Source organism: Manacus vitellinus, unplaced genomic scaffold, assembly GCF_001715985.3.
Source record: "Manacus vitellinus isolate BGI_N305 unplaced genomic scaffold, ASM171598v3 scaffold_2_pilon, whole genome shotgun sequence".
In the NCBI taxonomy this organism is placed as follows: Eukaryota; Metazoa; Chordata; class Aves; order Passeriformes; family Pipridae; genus Manacus; species Manacus vitellinus.
Window position 1 is genome coordinate 10158816 of NW_021940208.1, and position 19505 is coordinate 10178320.

Below are 19505 nucleotides of genomic sequence, written 5' to 3' on the forward strand. Positions count from 1 at the left end.
TATGTGCAGGGAGGGCCAAAGAAGCACACTGACTGCAGCCTTTTTGCATGCAATCAATTATTTTCATCCACTTATCCCTCTATTTTTCCAAACCTGTTCCTCCCCAATCTACCTTGATACTTCCATTTCCCTGCCTTTGGTCTTTCCCCTAATCAACTCACAATAAATTTGGAACATTTCCACAGTCCCCTTCAAATATGACATAATAAGTTTTGTAAAATCCCTAAATGCTTTTACCCTAGATATTGATCCCTATCCCCCCAGCAGTGACCCCTCCATCTGTGCGGTGAGAGGGACCCTCTCCCATTGACACATGATGATGGGTGTCCCCCAGGCAATGGGGGCTCCCCAGGGAAAACTGAAGAGGAGCAGAGACAGATCAGGGATGACTGGGTCTTTCCTACATGCCAGTGTGTCCCTCTGCTCCTGTGTCTGTGGAGCAGACAAAATCACAGAATGGGTAAGGGACCACAGTAGGGTCATCTGGCCCAACCTTCCTGCTCAAACATGGTTGTCCAACACATTGCACGGGAAATCACATATACCAATAAATACCTTAGGGTATAATTCATCACATTTAAATTTAGCCTTCTATAATCAGGTGTCCAACCCTGCCTCTTCAGTCAGTAAAAAAAAGGAGCACTTCTGCCTCTAAACATGAACTTCAGGCTGGGAGGGATTGCTCTCTGGAGCTCCCGTATATCTCACTCCAGTTATGAGCTGTAAGGGTCTAATAAAGCTACCACGATCTCAAATAGAGAGGCAAAAAGTTGGAATGATTTACTGAACATGTGAACACTATTTAAGGGTCTGGGGGGCTTCCATGCTAATGAGGAGGCAGGGTTATTCCAAACAGAGGATTCCACAGGAATTATTAACATTTCCAGTAACAGGGGTGACATAAGGGGAAAAATGGACTTACATTTCTCAGATCCAGTATTTACATTTTGGGGGAAAAGGATTTGATATTTCCAGTAAGCAAGATTATACTGGGGAAGGGTGGTCAGCTTTTCCCAAAATAAGGATTTACACAGGGAGGGAGAAAACAATGAGATAACCGATAGCATCATGCAAAGTCTTTCTACATTCTGCTGGGGGAGATCAGGACAATCCACATGAAATGAATGTCAATGGATCTTGTCTGGTTTTTTAGATGGTGTTTTTTTCCCAGCCCCCATGGCCCAAGATTTCCTGTTTAATCCTAGCAGTTCCTTTTCTGTTGGTATTCGCATTTCAGACTGGAACAATGACCAGTAGCTTTGATTAGTCTGCTTGTTTAACTTTGCAATATTTAAAACTGGTTGAAAGTAATCCTAGCTTTAGGAACAGAAATGCTCTTCCTCATGGACTCCTGGAACCGTGGTAGGGCTCTGTGTAGGGTGATGTACAACATGACAAGTGAAAAGAAGATGGTGGAAATAATAAGCCATAATTTTGTATCAAAAGTAAAAACTGCATTGTTGTTTGGTAAGCTAGCCAGCTTGATGTTAACTACATACATGTATACTCATCAGTGTGTTAAATACTGTTCTGTTATTTACAGAAACACAGATCATGCAGGGTCTGAAGTCTACTGACTAATGCTAAAGTACCTGTGCATTTCATATATTTATAAAAGAAAAAGTGTTTCTAGAGCAATAACATTACGTTCTTTCCAACATCATTACAGATTTCGTTTCCTTAACATGGAAACCAGAAGTCTGTCTTTAGGAAGTGTGTAACTCTCTTCTTATCAATGTCAAACTCAAATAGCTTTCTTCCACAGAAGAAAGAAAAGAAGTCTATAAAAAAACCAGACAGCAATCAAACCAGGTGAATTATGATACTGCAGATGTAAAGATTAGTACGACTCAACAACATTCAGAAAGAGCTCAAAGTAACCTTTGGATACAATTATGCTGCCAAGAGGATCTACTCCCACGTGTAACCTCTGCAAACCATTGTACAGCAGCATGGGAACACCTTCCATGGCAAACCAACTGCATAATGTGCTGAGTCCCACAAGATGACAATACAAAAAGTGTATCTTGAGTGTTTCTTCAGTTTAAAACATCTGCTGGTACACATCAGCTGTGTTGAAACCCCCCAGAAGAGTGCATTTCTAGCCAGCTGTGTGCCAGATACCATGCAGGGAAGGAGATATCCAGCCGGGGGCAGCCACATCCACACTACCCTCTGGGAGTGAGGTCTACAGCTAAGAACCCCCAGCACCACATGTGAGACTTGTTTTGGAGGAAGATGTTATCAATTGCATGATTTGCTATGAAACAATTAGCATGTATGGGTTTTGATAAGGAACATATGAGGAGCAAGGAGATAACTGGGAAGCTGTGACATTTGGCAGTGTGGGTGTATCCTTGAGTCTAGATCAGCATCTCCCTGTCTAAGCACTATTCACCCTCATGCAGGAGAAGTTAGTACCAACTGGGACTCAAAGCAGTCCCATTTTATGGTAGAGGGCCAGGCTGTGGTAGCTTTGCTCACAGCAGGTGAACCTTATGTTGTTGAGACATCACTGTCTTGGGTAGTGCTCTTCATGGTGTGATGTGTACGTCAACATAAATACAGATATATCTGTCCCTTAGAGACCGCCTTCCCAGATCTGAAGTTGTCAAAGGGGTAAAGTGAAGCACGGGAGCGTTATGTGACTGTTTCAGGGTTTTACTGGTCATCTTGAGGGCTCTGAACATCATTTAGAAGTGTCTTTCTCTGCCCAGGCTCTCTCAACCCTATGATTGAGCACTTCATACAGATTTTATTAAGAACAGTTACTCACTTTCATGTTGAAAAACAGTATCAATCTTCCCATTAATTTCTGGAAAGGCATCTCTTACGAGTAATGACTTTCTATCCATAGACTGACCTCTTTTATCATAACTGAGAAAAATTATAAACAACCTGGAGTCAATGAAAACTGCAAACAACTCATGATTAAATAATCTCACCTAATTACCTTCTACCTATCAACAGGTAACTGCATTCATTAAAGATTTTCAGTATCATTTAGGTAGCATCGAGAGAGACAAAATTTGCTATAAATAATTATTACTCTAGTAGCTGCACTGGAAGAATTGCTTCTTTTTACTGCACCTCAAGATACATCTAAGAATACTTAATACTGGAACCATTGTCGTAAATCTGCTTAATACTTAATACTTTTTTCTGAGGGACCATGCCTAAAGGAGATAATATATTATAAAAAGATTGCTTTCATGTCATGACTCTGTAAGAAATGTTTATCAGGAAAAAATCTGTGGTTTTTTTCTGAAGTTATAAGTTATTTTAAGTCATTTTACATAAGTACAGCAAATTATTACATCTTTAGTAAAGTCTATTTGATCTACTACTGGTGGAATAAGAAGACTTCTGAAAACCTTCTTCTGATAATTTTGTCCAGCAAGAGATTTAATGATCAAACATCTCATCTGAAATCATCCAAGCTACCAGAATTTGACTTAAAATGTGGAAGTCTGATTTTCTGCTTAAACTGCAAATATGTGTCTGAATAGTTACTTCAGGGTGATGTCTGTAAGCACAATGCCTTGGGCATTGTGGTGACAGGCAGAAGAGAAGTTTTGTTCTTCATCTACAAAAGTTAAGGTTAATCATTGCTTTCATTACAGGAGCACCTCCTTTGGCTGTTAGAAATCTATGTCCTGTAAGAAAAACCTGAGCAGTAGGGACTGAATTGGAAAGAGAAAACAATAACCATGCACAGCAGATAATTATTTGCAGTACATAGCATTTATCAGCAACTTTATGAAACTATCTGTTAGTAACTGGAAAAGGGTGAGATTCTCCTTCTCACTCCACAGAAACATTTTTGTATAGATGGTGAGGTTCTGACTGATTTCCTGAGATGACTTATGGAGTTGTAGAATAGCTTTTTTTCCCCAAGGCAGATAAATGAAAATAAATAAATAAGTAAAATATTCAATAGTTATATCGGTTAACAGGAAAGCTAAAAGCACAGTTTCACCTCCATTTCAAATATTTTTTTCATAGCCAGTTGTGACACTGAAAGAGATTACCAAAAGTGTATGACTAACGCATCCTAAATCATGGCAGGATATTGATCATGGGATTATGTTTGCTTCTGTTTAGGAAAGTAGCACAGGAAATATTAACTCCAAAATTTGTCCACTATGAAGTAATATGTTTTCCCCTCATTTTCATTATAAAAAGCAGCATCAATTTTGGTAAGATCCTTTGAAAAGCCCATGGTGTAGAGTTTTTTGGGGTATCTCCTTTCACAACCAAGAATTCATTCCCTATGAAGAAAAGTTGATGACAACATACTATCAGAATCTTCTTCTAGGAATGACATAATCCCTTCAATGAAAGCTAATCTTTTAATGGAAAAATACAGAGATAAAATAACGGTTACTTGAAAACATTCTACATATTAGTTCTAGAGTCCAAAAAAGCGCAATATTTCTCCTCATCACTTTTTGTGAAAACTGAAATTTCAGTCTTCTTTCATATTTATATGGGTTTCCCACAAGTTTGGAAGAAGCACGTGGTATCATTTTTAAATTCAATAGATAATTTCCCAGAAAGAAAAAAGTCATTACATTTATTTTGTCAGGGAAACTTTTCTGTATGGATATTAAAAAATAAGATACATTTTCTTTATCTTAGATAATATTTTGGTTATCTCTGTGATTGAAACACACCGATTTTTAGACTAAATTCAAGCTTGTTGGATCCTACAGAAAGAGTTTAAGTAGTTTTTAAGCCAGACAAACTCTCAAGGCTAATTGGAAGACAACATGGGAAAATAAAAAGACAACATTTTACCTTTAAAAATGATGGTTTCATCTTCTTCAGAAATTTCATATGCATCATCAACACCAGGTGGCAGCCATGGCCAAAACAAAGATATTAAATTAAAATCAGCTGTTCTGACTGCAGGATGTTTGCCCCAAATTTGTCTTACATAAATATAGAACAGGTTTTAAATAAAATTAGGTGTTCACACACACTAATGCATGAAACCACATCATGGCAATCAGGGTAGGATTTATCTAACTAAACCCAACCATGTACCCTGAGCAGTCACATTAAGCTCCCCTAATCTTAATGTAAAGAAAGTTAATTCCATGGTGGGATTGCTCTCATCTTGATCCAGACATCTAAAATAGGTCAGAGGAACTGTTTGGTCAGAACATTTGTTTTCCCTTATGCAGAAAGGGAGCTTAGAGAGACCTGGAATCACATGGCTGGTATGGGGTAAGACTTTGGGAATGAAGCCCACTCTGGGATTATCAGCACCAGTTTAGAGAAACAGTCAGTGTGTGTGAGGCTCTTCTGCAAAATAACACTTTACTGGCCTTGTGGACTCCAAACTCTGAGGTCAGAACTTGCTTCAGTGTTGATTTTTAGGGATGGTCTGAAGCAGGGGAAGCACAGCCCTATCTCATGAAAAGAAGGGGAATCATCTCCTTTACCCTTCTACTTCAGACCTTGGGATGTCATGCCCTGGAAAGGGACACTTTGTCTGAGTTTAGCACTGAATCTATCATCCTTTCCTTTTATTATTTTACAAAATCACCACTACAGAGGTTCTTCATGTAGGTATTGTGTCAAGACTGCTAAAACCTCAGCTCTCTCAAAGCAAGGACAGCAATGAAGGTGTCAAGTTTCCCAGAGCTGGAATTGTGTTTTGCCAAAGCTGAACTCTCCCAGATGCCAAACACTTGGGACTTGCTTACAGACTAAAGTGAAAACAGTCTGTTTGCAGAGGAGCCATCTTTCTCCAACCTTTTCACAGCATGTCCTGTTCCACAGGTCATCTTCCTCCTTATCCTTTTCTCTCTTCGTTTTTCCAGCAGCCTCTTTGTGTTTGCTTTCCATCTCTTCTCCTGATTCCCCGTCTTGCCTTCCTGTCTAGAATGGCTGATATTCTGGCTAAAGTTATTTTCCCATGCTGTGGGGCATAATTTAAAAAATGATACCTAACTATTTTACTATTAGAAGCTGACTTGCTTGTCTTTAAAAAACATTATTTCTCCATGGAAAGTGGTGACAGCATAAAAAGTTAAATTGGGGCCACAGGTGTTTGGCAGTGCAGGATCTTTTGGCTCAGCTGTGTCTTTTATCTCAGTAGATTCCCTTTGATCATCGTATGTGTTAGAAGATGGTCCTAAAAGAAGCAGTTTATGGAAGAAATTATAGAGAGAACTCACTGAGGTATACCCAGTACACAAAAATGTCACTGTAAGGTATTCCAAAGTCTTTGAAATTATAATTGCTAGTTAGTCAATAACTGTGAGTTACCATAGAGGTACCGAATGCCAGTAATATCATCCTAATGAAGAGGGAGTACTGAAGGGTCAAATTTCCTGTAAACTAGATGCATCAAAGCATTGAGGTCTTTGGAGTGGAAGAGTCCCAGTGAATGGCCAAACTCATGGGCGGCAACATAAAACAGGTTCGTACCTGAAAACAACAAACAAAACATATAATAGGAGAGCTGCGTGTTTTCACTTCTTCTGAATAACATTGAAGGGCATAAGGTAGTTCAGAAGCTTTCAGAACTGCTTGCCTAAGCAAGTGAATCTCTCACGGGAAATTCAGTTAGAGATAAAATTCTGGTCAGAAAGAAAAATAATGAAATCATTATAGCAGAGTACAAAGAAATAGCCTGTAGATCCTGTAAAGTCAGCGTGGGAGAAGGACCCTAGGCTTTGTGCAAGTGATATAACTGTTGACAAGAAGCAAGCAGGTTGGAGGAGTGGAGAGAGGGGGGCCCCCTCCCAAATAATTCTCCATCCAGTGCAGCCCTTAACCAGAGGGCTCAGTGGCTTTTTATAGCTATGGAAAGCCCAGAACAATGCTCCCCCAAATCAGTAGCAATTTAAGCACTTCATAAGGAAGAGAAGAGACAGACACTGCACCCTTGATTTCATATGCAACTTGCTTCAAGAAGGCCTCGGAGAACTTAATTTCTTACTCTCTGTACTTTTTGTCCAGGTTTTATCCTCATCAAAGTGAGCATCTCCACCAATGTCCTTGCTGGGTGCATAGGCATGAGCAAGGGATCATCCTGGGCCATCAGAAAGTTATTGTGATCTGTGAGCCAAGATGTTTTTGTCCTACTTTTATTCAACAGTTTTTCCACTGTTCTCAGAGAATTGCACAATGACTTCGTATTTCACAGTCTCCTTTTATACTTACTATAAGGTTTTATAAAGTGTGGGAACAAACTGAGCCAGCCTACACCTGCATTCAGTTAACTAGAACCAAAAAAGAGGGTGGACCTGAGTGAGCACTGTGGTCTCAAAGTGGAAAACTGCTTAATGGTCTGCGTGATAGCATGCATGGTTTATACTATGATTGAAAACAAACACAGAATGGTAATGTGTGAACGTGTGAAATCAAAACATCAGGTCAGCAAAATCCTGGGAATTCTAGTTAACTGAATGTCAACACCACGTGCTGCTTACCTGAGGAGGTTAATAAAAGGGGAGCACAGAGAGAGAGCTGTGGAGAATCCCAAAAATGGAGTAGTGTGTGTTTGCAGTCCATTCCTTCATTGTTGATAATAAAGCACTGAAGTTTTCTTAATCAAACTGTCTATTGGCTGTCCTAGTCAGAGAAGAGATTGTTCTCTATGTCTGTCACTGGTGGTGAGAAATGCTGATACTCAACAACAGGTCCACTCTAGCATTGGGTCCACTTTTCCACATCCAGTCAAGTCACACCCTCCATGAACTGCCACAAATGAGGACAAAGCAGTGGTGATGGTGGAGTCCCTGGGAATCCTGAAAAGAGATGCTTACTGCCATTGAAGACAGTCCTATGTATCTGAGATTTATTTGTAGGGCTGACACAGGATTTAGGGTACCCCTGCAGCACTGCAGGGAAGGTGGGACATTGCATGTGCAGAGAGATAAACCCCCTTCCACAGAGCTGTGAAAGGAGAGGTTATAGTACACTTGAGGTATTTGCTAAAATTATTTCCACCTGAAGAGCACTGTGTTGGTACCAGAAGGATCCCCAGAGCACAGGGTGCCTGTGGCTGTTTGCAGACAGGACATCAGGGACTGTAGGTCTGGGCAGCTGAAACAAGAGCAGCCCCTGGCAAGGCCGATGGGACTCTGCAGGGGTTAGCTGGTCACTGGGGACGGAACTCGTACCCTAAGAGCAGATAGCTAGCTGAAGCATTCCCCTTAGGGCAGAGACCCTCTCCCTAGCCCTGGAAGGAGGTGGACAGACTCAGGAAAGGGCCCAAAAATGGGGCAGCTGAGCCGAGGGGAAGCGATCCCCTGAGGGAGGTTTGATGACTCCCCTCACATAGTTATGTGAGGTGTCTCTGAGTGGGTGAGAGGAATCTAAACATTGGGTGTAGAGTTCTCCTGTGCAGCTTACACACCCACAATACCTCTTTGCAGAAATAGCTTCTGGGACTTACAGCCCTGCTATAGACTTCCAACATTTTTTCTCTTCCCATATTATCTCCATATATACTAGAAGAAAGAAGAAGCTTTTCAGCTGGCAGTACTTGATAAATTTTCCTCACTTATCTTTTTCACTAATGAGAGGGCCTTCAGAAGCCATCAAAACCATATAGGAAGCTGCTGACGAAATGTATACGGTTTTCTGATTATCGACCTTCTCAAACACATACTTTTGCTACTCTGTCAACCTCTTTCTCATTTTACTTGATACTATTCACCATTGTCCTCAAGAGATCAACAACCTAGAATATGCTTTGTGGAGAAAACTATATAACCACAGAGATCTTTGATGTTGTCCTTTGAGGTGGCTTTATTAATAACTACTACAATATATAATGACAATCTATTGGCTTGGGTTAAAGAAATCAGTGTGAAAATTGTTATGTTCTCCTCTTTTCAACCTGTAAAAGTGCCCTGGTGAGCTTCTAAGATTGCCCTTTTCTCCCCCTCTTCTGGTGTCAATCTTTTTCCTTGGATGTATTCCCATAGCCCCAGCCCCTCTTGGCTGTACCCAAGAAAGACATGTAACACTGGTAAGAAGTGTTAGAAGTTGCTCATTTTTTGGCAAGGTTATTGCTAGTGTACAGTTTATATATTTTAGAACTAATGCATACTGTAGTATAGAGAAAAGCAAAAGAACATCTCATAGAGCCTCAATAGGACATAATTAAGTTGAATTGTTCTGCAAAGTCAAAAGCTTAACTATGTAGAGCTTGAAACTGCCCCACTCTGCTGCCTTATGTACCCTCAGTGTCCTGGCCAGGCTGGACTCTTGTAATCCCCAGTCAAACCCTGGGAGAGCAGTTCTGTGCACAGGAAGCTTCTGAACTGCAAATCTTTGCTGCCATGAGCATTGCTTAACTCAGTGCCTTTGGCACCTCATTCCTGGTGATGGTGCAAACTCTCAGGCCTGGCAGCACAAACCTAACCTCAGAAATACGTATTGCTGACAAAGATGAGTGTGTGACCTACTTCTGGCTTTTATATAACAGTCTTCAGCATGGTAATGCTGATTCACTGATGGGGCCCCCCTAGTTCCAGTCAGCTTGTACACAGGTCACTATTGCTCTTTGTTGATGAAGTCATTAAGGCATTTTTGCCTAAGATTTCATGTGCAAGAGATTGGGTCTGGGACAACAGTTGTGCTGTCAATAATTTCAGACGTAACAGGTTATTTTGCGTGCCTCTTTTTTTTTGTGTACCTGGCCTCAGGCTTCAGGGAAAGTTCATATTCACAGAGGATAAGTACTTGAAATTACATTTATGGACAAATTTCCCCTTCTGGTACCCAAGAGGCCTTTAATTCTAGCAATCATTTATGAGTTATAAGAAAATCATGATTATAAGAAATCTCTTGCCCACTAAGTGTAGCCAAGCAACTCCAGCATTCCTGTTTCCAACCTCATTTGAATTATGTTTTTCATTTGCCAGGAATTTCATTGCTTTTCCCAAACCAAAAGTAACGTTCTTTCATTTCAAAGTTTAAGACATTAAGAAAACAGAAATACAGATGGAAATTCCATGGTTAACATTTGTCACCAGTCCTCTTGTCCTGGTGAAATCCATGCCATATTGTCTTCTATTTATCCTCCAGGCTACACTTTCTAGATTTTCCTTCGCATCCAAGTAAATATCACTCATTTTTCTGATACTGGGAGTTTAACCTAATTAATACCCAGAGGTCGAAAGAGTATTTTAATTTTGCTGTTTACTTGAGGTCATAACTAAAAAAACTATACCAACCATATATAAAAAAATGTGTTAATATAATGTGAGTCATTGTAAACATCAACAGTATTCTGCTTCACCATTGCTGAGATGCTCTTTTTTGTTCTTCCTTAACCACTTTGGAGTCTCAGTCAACAACCAGATCCTAAAGGCCTGATTTCTGAAGGTAGCCCTCACATATAAGAAGGCATCTATGTAGGATATCAAAGCATGTAGGCATTTTTAAAAACAAAGGGGATTAATCCCATTATTTATGTACAAACAGTACTCACAAGCACCCTGCCTAACCCTGGAGTCATCTAAAGTCCTTGAACTGAAGTTTCTTCAGGATATGCTGTGTACACAGCACAAGCTATTGAGAAAGACACTGGGAGATGTTGGGGCAACACAGTTTTCCTGTGTCTCTGCCCTGCCTGGACTGCTGCCAGGTAAACTCACTCACTTGTCAGTCCATGACTTCACAGTGATGCACCACTGCCCTTGTGGCAATGCTGAGCTGTTCAGTGCCTACTTGACTTTTAAGCCACTTCTAACCTATGTTCATTTTATACCTTGCTTTTAGAGGTGCTCAGAGTGAATCTAGCATGCATGAGGAGGAGAACACGGCAGAGAAGAGATATTCCAAGATTATAGAATCATAGAATAATTTGTGTTGAAAAGAACTTTAAAGATCATCTAGCTCCAAACCCCCTGCATTTGGCTGGGACTCCTTCCATTAGGACAGGTTTCTCAAAGCCCAATTCAAAGGCATCTCTGCTGCCCTTCTTTGGTCTTGTCTGCTAGCACAGTGGGACAGTGGGTCTGTGGGTACACTGGGAGACACATGGCTTCCTCTGGACCGGATGGATGGTGCAACAGGTGTTAGTATGTGTTTTGACAAGATCTCTCAGGGATCTACGCTGTGCGGAAAACCAGGAGCAAATCCTGTGTGGAAAACCTGGAGCAAACCCCTAACCGGGTTTGAGCTGTGTTAACTGGAATACTGTCCTTAGCAGCCATTCCCATCCTCTCTACCTTTGCCAATGCTGCTAGAGAAAGAGGAATAGTGAGTCAACAGCATCAGTGTTGTGAGAGATGAGACTAAATCCCTTCAGATAGGATGGACTTCAGCCAAGCTTTCTTATATCCTGAAGGGTGTTTAAGGTCACTGAGCTATTGCCCTGTGAGGGGGACCCAAACAAGGTGCACAGAGGAAGCAGATGTGCTTTTCTCTGTGTCTCACCACTCATCCTCTGGAGGATTCATCTGTGGTAGTTACATAAAAATTCTGGGATTTTCTTATCATTTCAGCTTGTTTGCTCTGGGAGGTAGTTCTTGTTAGTGGTTTCTTATTCAGCATTGCAAGGTGGACTGCCAGCCCTGACTCCATTCCCAAGCCACACAGTCACACAGCAGGGCTAATCCACTGACTCCCTGTGACCCTGTGATCAGTTCCCAACCTGCCTGCATGCTACCTCCACCCCCAAACTGGACACCTACCCTTCTCTCTCTTGGCTCATGTTCTGCTGTATGAATGACTCTGCTCACCAAATCCACCCACAGCACTGGGGCACTGGTCCTTTCAGCTCACTGCCATGCTCCCATCTACTAGCAGGCACCTGTCTCCATCCCTGCCCTGACCATTCTGTTCCTTTGCCATGGGGTCATGGCAGGTGAGTCCCAGGCTCCAGTCTCTCCCTTCACACGCTGTTGTGTAGGATCTCCTTTTATGCCTCCCCCACATTGTTCCTGAGTGTCTTTGTTTCCCTGTTCTGTCACCTAACTAATTTCTTATTGTCTGCCAGAACTGCCCTCCTACTTCTTCTTCATTTTAACTTTCCCTCCACAGACACTGAGCCCTACTAAAAACAGTCATGATGCTGTTCAGGCTTGCATATGGTTATAGCAGATGCCTTGTCTCCAGTGGACTGAACCAGAACACAAAGAACACTGCTATACTTGAGCAAAATACTTTATTACTCAAAAACAACTTGATTAATAAATAGCTGGAGAACAAAATAAATTAAAACTGTACATTAGGTTTTACATTTTACGGTTTTAAATTAGATTTGTCAAAGGCCATCATTTAAGACTCAGATGCACAGCAACAGCTGAATAACACTGTTTAGAACCAAGGAACATGTAAAACCATTTCTGGTACAAATACATCCCTGCACCACCACTTAATATTTCTGGCAATTAAACCAGCTGTTGCTCTTCATTGTACGAATGAGTTTCCTTTTCTTGATGTCGACCTGATACTGGTTTGATCCACGGAAAAAGTAGAAATATCCTAGAATTGGAAGGACAGAATATTGGAAAATTAATATTTCATTTTTGTATACCTACTGTTATACACTTAATATTTTCTTGAGTGATTAAAAAATCAAAACAAACATTTAATATATATGTTTGAAAGATACATATTTTTGGTTTTGGTTGGTGGTCTTTTGGGTTACTTCTTTTTAGTTACATTTTAATTTATTTACCATTTTTCTGAAAGGCAGCATCAATTGTGTGGCCAATCCCTCGGAAATCAGCTGCTATTTTTCTTGGATATCCCCTTTCCATTGATTGAGTATTTTCATTGAAACTAAATAAAGAAATTGCATGAAAACAGAAAATAAGCATGGTAGGTTCAATGTTAAAATCAGATGAAATTTTTACAAAATATGCCCACTCTCAGCTGAAAATCCAGTAACTGCAAGCATCTGTGATCTCATAGAACAGTCTATGTTAATCCTGTCTATGTGAATATTTACATCTTTAGTGGCCTATGTAAGGCTGTTTTCAGAATATCAGACTAAATGGTTTACTTTCATTCCCAGAGACTGACAGTAAGGCTGGATGGGACTTATACTGAGCAATAAACTTAAATAATTATTCAAACTTAATTTAATTTAACAGCACACAATCTATGAAGTGACCCCATAAGAGAAATGCAAACTTATTGTGTAATAATACTCTTTTAAAATAATATTGCAGATTAATTATTAAAGCTAAGATTACTACTTAGTTGAACAAAGAAATTTCTTAAGAAGTAAATATTTTAATGTCCTTCTACAGCCTTCTTAATTGATTTGTCATTTATAGATTTCATAGAGCACTTCTGCCCTTTAATAGCTACTGAATGAATACATGATATGACGACAAAGTCTTCTCACATTGTCTTTTTATACTAAGTTCATAGTCCTACCTAACGAATAAACAAAGCTCATTCACTTGTTAGTAACAGGCTGGTAAGGGTAAATGAAAGTTGTCTTTACCTCAGGTGCTACAGACTTTGTTCTATGAAAAGACCTGAGTGAAAAAAATGGAGTAATTGCCTCTGAGTTTCAGCTTTTACAGTCTGAGAAGGCTGACAACAAGAGTATACTAATGTAACTTGATTTTAAAAGCTATTTTGGTTATCTGCTGTATGGAAGAGGAAAGATCCTTACCTCCAGTACTTGTTGCCTACAAAGAAATTGGTTTTCTTGGTATTGTGATCATGAACAGCTGCATCAACTTTCCTGACGCTGGTGGGGAAGCCCAGGCTCTGAATGGGCTTGGGGAAGCCTGACTCTATACTGTAGCCACTGACAGCCCAGTACTGATCATCTACAGGAAAACAGAAAAAGTTATAGGGATTCATTGAGGAGCCTGATCTGCTTTTCATCAAAGTCCCAGAGCTTTCTGTGTAGTAAATGCCACCAAACAGCACAAATGTTCTACTGAAAAACTTACCCTCTAGGGCACACATAAGTTTGAATACCTCACAGCTGTTTATAGACATTAGTTTATAGACATTTTATAGACATTTAGTTATATACTCAATAGTTAAAGATCAACAAAGGTGTGTTTGGCACCTTTAAAAATGTATTTAAATAACTTAATGTAGCAATAAATTTTTTCTCAACTATGATCTTCTCTCTCACTGACCAAAGAAGAGTAGTATCCTATTGTATAGGAATGTTGTGAAGCAGAATTAGTTAATGGCAGTAACAGCATTTTCAAAATCAAAATGGATTTAAGTATTAAGAATAGCCCCTAACCGTACTAGTATTGATATTAGAATTAGTATGAATATTAGTGTAATATTGCTTCCATTATTATTAAAAAACATTAGCAGTATTACTATAAGTTCATTCATTCGTAAAAAGGACTGATGGAAATGTAAGAGAAATACCTTTAAAAAATAGCACTCGATCAGTCTTGTCAACCTCATAAGCAGCATCAAAGCCACCTATCAGCGATGGCCAGAAAGAGGAGATGGTGTCGTGCTCAATTTCTGAGAAATATGGACTTTTGCGCCAGACATAGCTGATAGAAATGAAAACAGCAGTGTTTAATTATCTGTACTTCACTAGTAGATCAGGAGCCCAGAAACACACTTTAAAGCCTACTGTCTGGGTTCTGAAGCCAGTGCTCCCTATGAGGCAGAGATATCACCCCTTTTGTGATTGCAGTGCTTCACACAGATATTTGCCCTTTACTATGTATTGCTCTGAGGTCACAGAATAGTGGAGGTCAGAAGCGACCTCTCAAGGTCATCTTATCCAATCTGTTGGCTCAAGCAGGTTCACCTAGAGCTGGTGGCCCTGTATACCTCTCCACTGGCATCCTGATGGCTTGTCCAGGACAACCTGTGGTATCTGTGGTAGGGTGACAATTGCAGCTTTCTCTTTGCCATGACTCATGCAGGCAGGCACAGTTGCATTCTTCATCTCAGTTTCATTAAAAATGTTAATTAAATATTCTTGAAGAACCTGTTAAAACCTAGTTTAAGGAAGAACTACTCCTTCCTCACCTTCCTTGAAAATTATTAAGATTTTTAAGCTACAATTCTTCATCATATGTTTTAAAAGGGAAATCACACCCTCATCATCAAAGGGAGCTTGTTCAATCAAAACACAACTACCAACACAAGAAGCAGGTGAACTCCTGTGTCTCACATTCCATTCTCGCTCTCCAGGGTAGATGTGTCCAGCCGACAACCTGCTACAGTGCTAGTGTTAGAGTGTGTCTCAAAAGTGGACACCTGTAACAGCAGGGATTCCCTATAGACATCACTGGGCAGTGGTCTAGTGCAGACTCCTAGGTCAGAGTGACACAGAAAGTGACATTTTCCACAGTTCCCTGGCCCACAACCTGGACGGTGTGATGAGGACAGTGCTGCATGTGAAGCAGCTACAGCATGAGAAGTTACACTGCAATTATTCAGCCTTGCACAATTCTAACAGACGTGGGTGATAATGTATGATGGCTTACTCACCCATCAGAAAACCATGTTACTCATCCAGCCCAGGTGGGCTAGTAAAATTTAGCAAATTTGCCTTAACACTTTCCTAAGAAAATATCTTCCTTTTAACCAATGGAAGATAAATGCCTTGAAATGAACTTTATGATTTGCCTTTGTGAATCTCACACAAAGGTGTTGCTAGAAATCAAAGCACTTACCTGCCTTTGAAGAACAGTGTTTCCCCACGGAGAGTGGTGATAGCATCAAAAGTCAGATGAGGGTCACAGTCCTCAGGTCTTGGTGGGGGTTTGGAGGGTGTTGTACGTGTTGGTTCTGGCCAGGGTGACATTTCAGTTGTTGCTTCTGCAGGTGTCAGTTCAGTCGGTTCTTGGGGGGGAAAAGCTTTTGTTGGAAGTACAGGAGATTCCCTGGGGGATCCTTTGTAAAACAGATAAGTGTAGAATTGGAAAGTGGATCAGAGTAGTTCATATTGCAGAGCTTCAGGATGTACCATATGAAGCCAAATGCATGGGCTACTCGGCATATGACCATCATTTTGTGGAAGATAAAGAGAGTTTAATACTGCAGACATGGGCTGCTCCTCTGGTATCACTGGAGAAAGACTTGGATCTTTTAACTAAATGGCATGAATACAGCCTATTTTGCAGATAAAAACTGTTAGCCACAAAAAACCCCAAGAGGTTTACCCAAAAATAGTAACAGGAAATTAAACCAGAGTATCCTTCTTCCAGTAGAAATTTCAGTACATTTTAGCTGTTGGGTAAAATTCATTATAAATTATTATTCATCATTCACTAAAAAAGGATTCTTCTTGCTTACCATAGAGGGCTTGAATGCCATCAATATCATCCTGATGAAGCTGGTAGTCCCTTGTATCCTTGGCCATATATATAGGATACATCAAAGCACCGAAGACATTGGAGTGACCAAGACCTAGTGAATGGCCCAACTCATGAGCAGCAACGAGAAATAAGTTGTATCCTAAAAAAAATTCAGCACAAAGAATAAACATTTACTATTTATTTTTTTGCATGACAGTGGCATAGAGGTGCCATCCTCTCATGCATAGTACATTGTTTCTGGTCTTAAAAAAACAGCAAAATCTGCGTCCCAGTTAAGAGGCTCTCTGTCATCCTGGAGAAGAAATGAATTTTGAATTATGAAAACTCATTTCTCACTGGGAAACCAATCTGGGAATAGTTTTTGCCCCTGTTGTAGAAATTTTCTTGCCAACAAAGAAACAAATTTTCTTTAATGTTAATAATGACTAAAAACCAGGTTAGAATATTTTAGTCATCTAGACAGATTTCTGAGATTAATAAATGACATGGAATTTAACTGGTAACTACTTCAAAAAGACCAGTAAAATGTAACATAATCTCTGGACATTGCTGGAAACCAGAACACTTCACTGTTTCATTTAATAACTTTTACCAATAAACTCAAGATTTTTTTTCCTTTCCAGAAGTTAAAGATATGCATCACTTTAAATCAGGGGGAAAAAAAATGAACAAGAGGTTATATTACAACTTTTAAGGTCGTTACCTGAGGGTGAAAATTCCCTGTCTTACAATGTCATGATTACCCAATATTGCTATTCCATGCTAATATCATTTCCTTTACTAGAGCTGTAATTGCTGTCTGCATTAACTTCTGGAGACTGTCATGACTGCAGCCCAGATCAAAATATGCAGCTTTATTTTACTAAATTACACTGACATTTTACATGTCAGTAAACACTGAAACTACTGCCATGGTGTATATGACTTTACAGCATCTTCAAGACAGCTCTGTCTATTAAAGAACAGGCAACACAACATTTAAGGTTACCTACCACTATAGGTAGTAAATTTGGTCCAGTTTTCATCTTCATCAAAATGGGCATCTCCTCCTATCCCACTGCCAGGGGGATAAGCATGAGCCAGAGTTCCTCCTGGACCATCAAATGAATAGAAGTCACCATGAACTAAAAATAAGAGGAGGAAAAAAGTTATACTTTTCATCATCTTGGTAAGAAAAAGTGACAAATACCATCTTTCCCAGGCAACAGCAGCATCTTTCCCCTTACATCCAGCAGCAAAGGAGATCATTATATCTGCTTGACCACTGTAGACCCTGGTGAATCTCAAAGGGGTGACACTGCTCCAGAGCTGGAAGGCTTTTGCAATTGCTTCCTCTACATCAGCTTGCAGCATGTCTGGAGTGTAGTTCAAAATCCTGTGAAATAAGGACAAAGGAATTAAAAGCAACCAGATCACATGTACTGGGACACATGGTATTAAGGTCAAATATTTTAATCAATAATTATTATTATCTATGTGTCTTGAGTTGTTTATTTTCAAAATATTTGCCTACATAATAGACGAAGCTTTCACAGTTTTCTTTCATGTCTTTCAGAAACCCTAACATATACACCCTCAGTTGCATCCCTATCCACCAAGTATATTATTTTGTAGGCTGTTAACTAAGTAATGTAAACTACTTTGGTATACTTGTCACTATTTGGAAGCCTGAATAGTCCCCACATTCATGGCCCTTTCATCCTAAATGGAGCTTTTATATGGAGATATACAGGAATAAATAGTAAAGAACCTGTTGACATGGCTTCTACCTAGCATTTACAAAGCTTCCCAGTAGTGTAGAGAAAAACATGCTTTAATGTATGTTACCGATATGTCACATCTTCTTTCTTCCACTTAGGGCTGTATGGGAAGGTGCTGTATGAACGGACGTCAGGTATTCCACATCTAGGCTGCTTCATCATGTCCAGCGTCTTACGGTTCAGCTCCCCAGTCACCTCTAGCCCAAAGAATGACTGCATCTCTCGGATTTTGTCAGCCATGTGATTGAGGTTCTTTGCTTTAAAAAGAGAACTTTTCTCTTCTTTAAAATCATAGAAGCTTTCCAGATATTTCTGATAGGGAAGAAAAAAACAGTTTAGAACATAAAACTTTCTTTTCCAATGCATATAATAACATATTCTATATCACTAATACATCAGTATGTTCATTTTCTCAATAAATTATTTCTTAAGTTCTGCCTGTAGTCTTTACCTTAGCAAATTGCGTATCTTCTTCTTTCTTTTCTGGAACTGCTGGAAAAGCAGAAGAACATACAACATATAGCAACTCAAGGAAAAGAAGGATCTTTGTCTTCATTTTGGTCTCCCTGTCCTACTAGCCCTTGCTAGAAGACCTCAATCTCTTCTCCTTCTGCCTAAGGCTCCCCAGTGTTTCACTATTTATATCAGTGCTGTGCTTGCTAAAGTCAATAATGGCATGACTCAGCTTATAACATCCTCTGATTTCCCACAGAAACACAGAAAACAAATTTGGTTTTAGAAGCAAGCTAACACATGACGGTTTACCTTGCCCAAAATCCCCTGATTTCGCAATCATATTATTGGACAGTATGTTGGTGTGTTTTGTTTTTTTTTCATTCCTAAACTGGACTGGGTAAAAACCACTTTATTTTCCAGAGGTGCTAAAGGAATCTGGTTCTTTGTGAGGGACAACAATCTGTAATTCCTTGTAGTACATGAGATGGGACCTCCAGAAACTGTCCTTCAGTTTTCTCAGCGTGGCATCCATGCAGGACCTCAGCACTCCAGGGAAGAACCCCTTCCTTTAGCCCATCTTGTCCCTGATAATTTCAGTGACATAGCTGATTATACAAATTACTCATTTCTCTTTTTTTGAACCTGACATCCCAGCTTTATTATAGAACCGTCACCTGTGCTGCTACCTGGCCCATGTAATCATGGATTTATGGCCTCATCCCCTTGTTCCCCCACACCACAATGTAAAGGTCTCAGTAGAGCAGCACATATCAGGTAACCTGGTCTGCATGGCCTACATGCCAAGGGTGGTTTCACAGCTAAAGAAGAAATGGCAGAAATTGCCCTGGAGAGCTACAGGCACCTTTGGGATACAAGGGTCTTCAGCGGAACTTTTTAATAAATATCTCCAACCTCAGATGGAAAATGACGAAGATTTGAGCCATAGATTCCAAGTTACCCAATTTCCCAGAAGGCCTGATTTCAGTTCCTATGTCCTTTTCTGAACGTGGTGCATTGCACTTTAAGCAGGATTGCA

At 40.0% G+C, this 19505-nt stretch overlaps 1 protein-coding gene across 1 annotated transcript; it reads right to left on the bottom strand.

The window, feature by feature from the left end:
- Positions 1-12181: 12181 nt before the first annotated feature.
- On the bottom strand, positions 12182-18607 carry LOC103756701 (stromelysin-1). The gene is made up of 10 exons (XM_008922761.3): positions 18465-18607; positions 18081-18325; positions 17480-17628; positions 17246-17377; positions 16231-16392; positions 15609-15828; positions 14338-14471; positions 13610-13769; positions 12659-12762; positions 12182-12462 (listed from the first exon to the last, which is right to left on the bottom strand). The coding sequence occupies exons 1-10, from the start codon at positions 18567-18569 to the stop codon at positions 12353-12355; spliced, it is 1521 nt and encodes a 506-aa protein (XP_008921009.1). The 5' UTR covers positions 18570-18607; the 3' UTR covers positions 12182-12352.
- Positions 18608-19505: the final 898 nt, after the last annotated feature.